The sequence below is a fragment of the Myotis lucifugus genome, unplaced genomic scaffold (assembly GCF_000147115.1).
Source record: "Myotis lucifugus unplaced genomic scaffold, Myoluc2.0 scaffold_316, whole genome shotgun sequence".
In the NCBI taxonomy this organism is placed as follows: Eukaryota; Metazoa; Chordata; class Mammalia; order Chiroptera; family Vespertilionidae; genus Myotis; species Myotis lucifugus.
Window position 1 is genome coordinate 311,188 of NW_005871364.1, and position 2,687 is coordinate 313,874.

The 2,687-nt window shown below is 56.3% G+C and overlaps 1 protein-coding gene across 1 annotated transcript in view; it reads left to right on the forward strand.

Annotated features, from left to right (window-relative positions):
* CHGA (chromogranin A) overlaps positions 1–2,687 on the forward strand; it is a 16,385-nt gene that overhangs the window by 1,807 nt on the left and 11,891 nt on the right. Inside the window, exons 3-4 of the mRNA XM_023764102.1 lie at positions 1,494–1,587; positions 2,397–2,495. Of these exons, the coding sequence (XP_023619870.1) occupies positions 1,494–1,587; positions 2,397–2,495 (193 nt within the window). The remainder of the gene's footprint in view (positions 1–1,493; positions 1,588–2,396; positions 2,496–2,687) is intronic.

Below are 2,687 nucleotides of genomic sequence, written 5' to 3' on the forward strand. Positions count from 1 at the left end.
AGTCGTGTTTCCTGTTCTTCAGTGGCAGACGGGCCTGCAGTATTACCTCTACCACTCATTGTAGCTGTGAGGTTTTGGGGAAATCCCTTAACATCCTTTCCCATCTGTAATAATATTTCCTTTGTGGGGAGTTGTGAGGAATCAGAGGTGAGGTACCTGGCACACAGTAGGTCCTCAGTAAATGGGCGCTGTTATTTCTAGAGCTCCCCTTCTTAATCTCCCCATGGTTCCTGGGATCCAGACCCAGTCTCTCTCTCTCTCAGAGTCTGTTCTCACGATCTCCTGGTTATCTGCTATTCCCAGTGCAAGGTCTGGGGTTGCAGGGACATGCAAGGCACCGGCTGAAGGGCCCTCCTTGCCAGGTCCCTCCCGGAAGACATTGAGGTCACTGTATTGTACTCAGGAGCCTGGGGTCAGGGGCACCAGAACAGCTGATAAAGACCTGAATGTTCCATCCCCAGGATGCTGACAGCTGTACAGCCTGTTTGCCAGCCTGCTGCCCTGGATCCTTGGACAGGTTGCCTTGGTACCCGTAGACACAGCCTTCCACTCCCTCTCTCCCGACCAGCATTGCCTGGCTGACACCTCCTGCCCCCCCCCCCCTCCCCACCGCCCCCGCTCTAGCCAGCTGAAGCAGGTTGGGAGTTGTGTATCTCTCCCTGGGTGTGTGTGTGTGTGGCACTTCACGCTTTATAGAGTGTTTTCCCGTCGGTGCCTTGTCATCCTGGGAAGGGAGTTGGGAGGTTCTTCTCTCTCCCATTTCACAAGTGAGGAAACTGAGGCTCAGAGAGGTCGTTCCCAAGGTAACAGCGAGGATACCACACTAGAGTTGGTACCATCCTCCACTATGCATTTATCAGGTGCCCAGTTATCCACAGCACCTTTCAGAGAGAGAGGGCTGCTGTTGGCCTGGGATGGACACCAGAGGTAGCCAATGTGTGCCCACCTCCAGCCAGCAGACTCATCTCTGGGTGAATGTGGAGCCAGACGGTGAGGCTGTCACTCCCTGCATGTGACAGCACTGTGGATGTTGAGGGACAGTTGTCCAAGTCCTGTTTCCAGCCAGGGTAGAGCCAGGGGAGGTCTCTGTTCTCCTCTGGGTGGTCCAGAAAGGCTCCCTGGACATAGCTGGTTGTTTGGGCATCTGCACGACTGAGATGCTGTTGCAGAACAGATGTCTGGTGCCCGGGAGCAGCTTCCCCATCATTAGAGAAACCCCTGGAGATGAGAAGGCCCCAGGTACCCACCCCGCTTAGAGGGGCACCTGCTGGCCTGGGGAATGGAGTGCCTGGCGCCCAAGTACCATATAAGGGTTTTCTCTTATCATGACTATTGTTGTCTGAGAAGGCAGAGCTGTGCCCCTGAGCCAGGCAGCCATGGACTCTCGAAGACAAGAGCAAATGCCCTTATGTCCTCATTAGAAATCTGCCCCGGAGCCTTAGGGGCTGAGTCCCAGGCCCCAACCCACCCCAGCCGCCCCACTGTCTTTCCAGGTGATGAAGTGCATCGTGGAGGTCATCTCTGACACGCTCTCCAAGCCCAGCCCCATGCCTGTGAGCCAGGAGTGCTTTGAGACACTCCGAGGAGGTATGGGCCAGGCTGGGGGGAGGGGCTGCTGCCTGCTGGGCTGGAAGGCTAGGACAGGGGTGTGTGGCTCTTGATGGAATTCAGTGATTTAACTCAACTGTCCCTGATAGTGCCAGCCTCGCCCAGGCCTGTGCTGTAGTCTGAGTGGTAGGCAGTCCAGGCCCTGTACTCCTGGAGCATACAGACGGGCAGAGGGACAAATAGGAACACAGTTAGGACTCTGAGCAGAATGAAACCAGGGCTGGAACAGCAACCATCAGAATTCGAGCTCCCTGCGGACAAGGATTTTGTGTGCTGTATCCCCCGTGCCAAGAACAGCTGCTGGCACCTGGCACACACCTTGTAGATATGTGATGAAAAAAGGAGCATTGCGGGTGGGCGTGAGGGGAAAGCTTTGCTAAGCAGGCAGTCAAGTTTTGAGCAGCTGTTGGACGGAGCCAACATTAGCACTGGGGTTGGCAGTTCAGAGAAAAGTTGGAAACCAATAGGTAGAAAAATGAAGAAAGGGCACTCGGGGGGATCGGCCAGCGCGAGCCCAGGCATGGAGGTGGGTACCCCCCTCGGGCCTGCCCTCCCCGGGCCAGGGTCGGGGTGCCGGGACAGTGGCTGACCTTTCTGCTGGTAGAAGACTGATCGGCACCTGGGAGAGGGGGTCATTCAAAAGTGTTATCGCAAGGCCCAATCTGGCCGCTGCCACCCAGGCGTTGAGTTTCCAGAGTGAAGTCCCTGTGCTCAGCGGAAACTGTCGATGGCAATCTCTCCCTCGGCTGCCCTCTGGCCTCGGCCCATAACACCCTCCTTCCTTGCAGATGAGCGGATCCTCTCAATCCTGCGACACCAGAACTTGCTGAAAGAGCTCCAAGACCTTGCTTCTCCAAGGTACGTCCAGCCACCGCGCATGCATCTGGGTCAATTTCCAGCGACTGGGAGTCAGGAAGTCAGGGGCGGAAGGTTCTGTTTCTCTCTGGTCTGCAGCTATTTCTGATTGGGACGGTGGGGTCCTCCATGCTACCTGGCCAAGTCGGGCGAGATATAGTGGGAGATATCAAGGCCCAGAGAGGTTGAGAGTCTTGCCCACGGTCACACAGTGAGATAGGGAC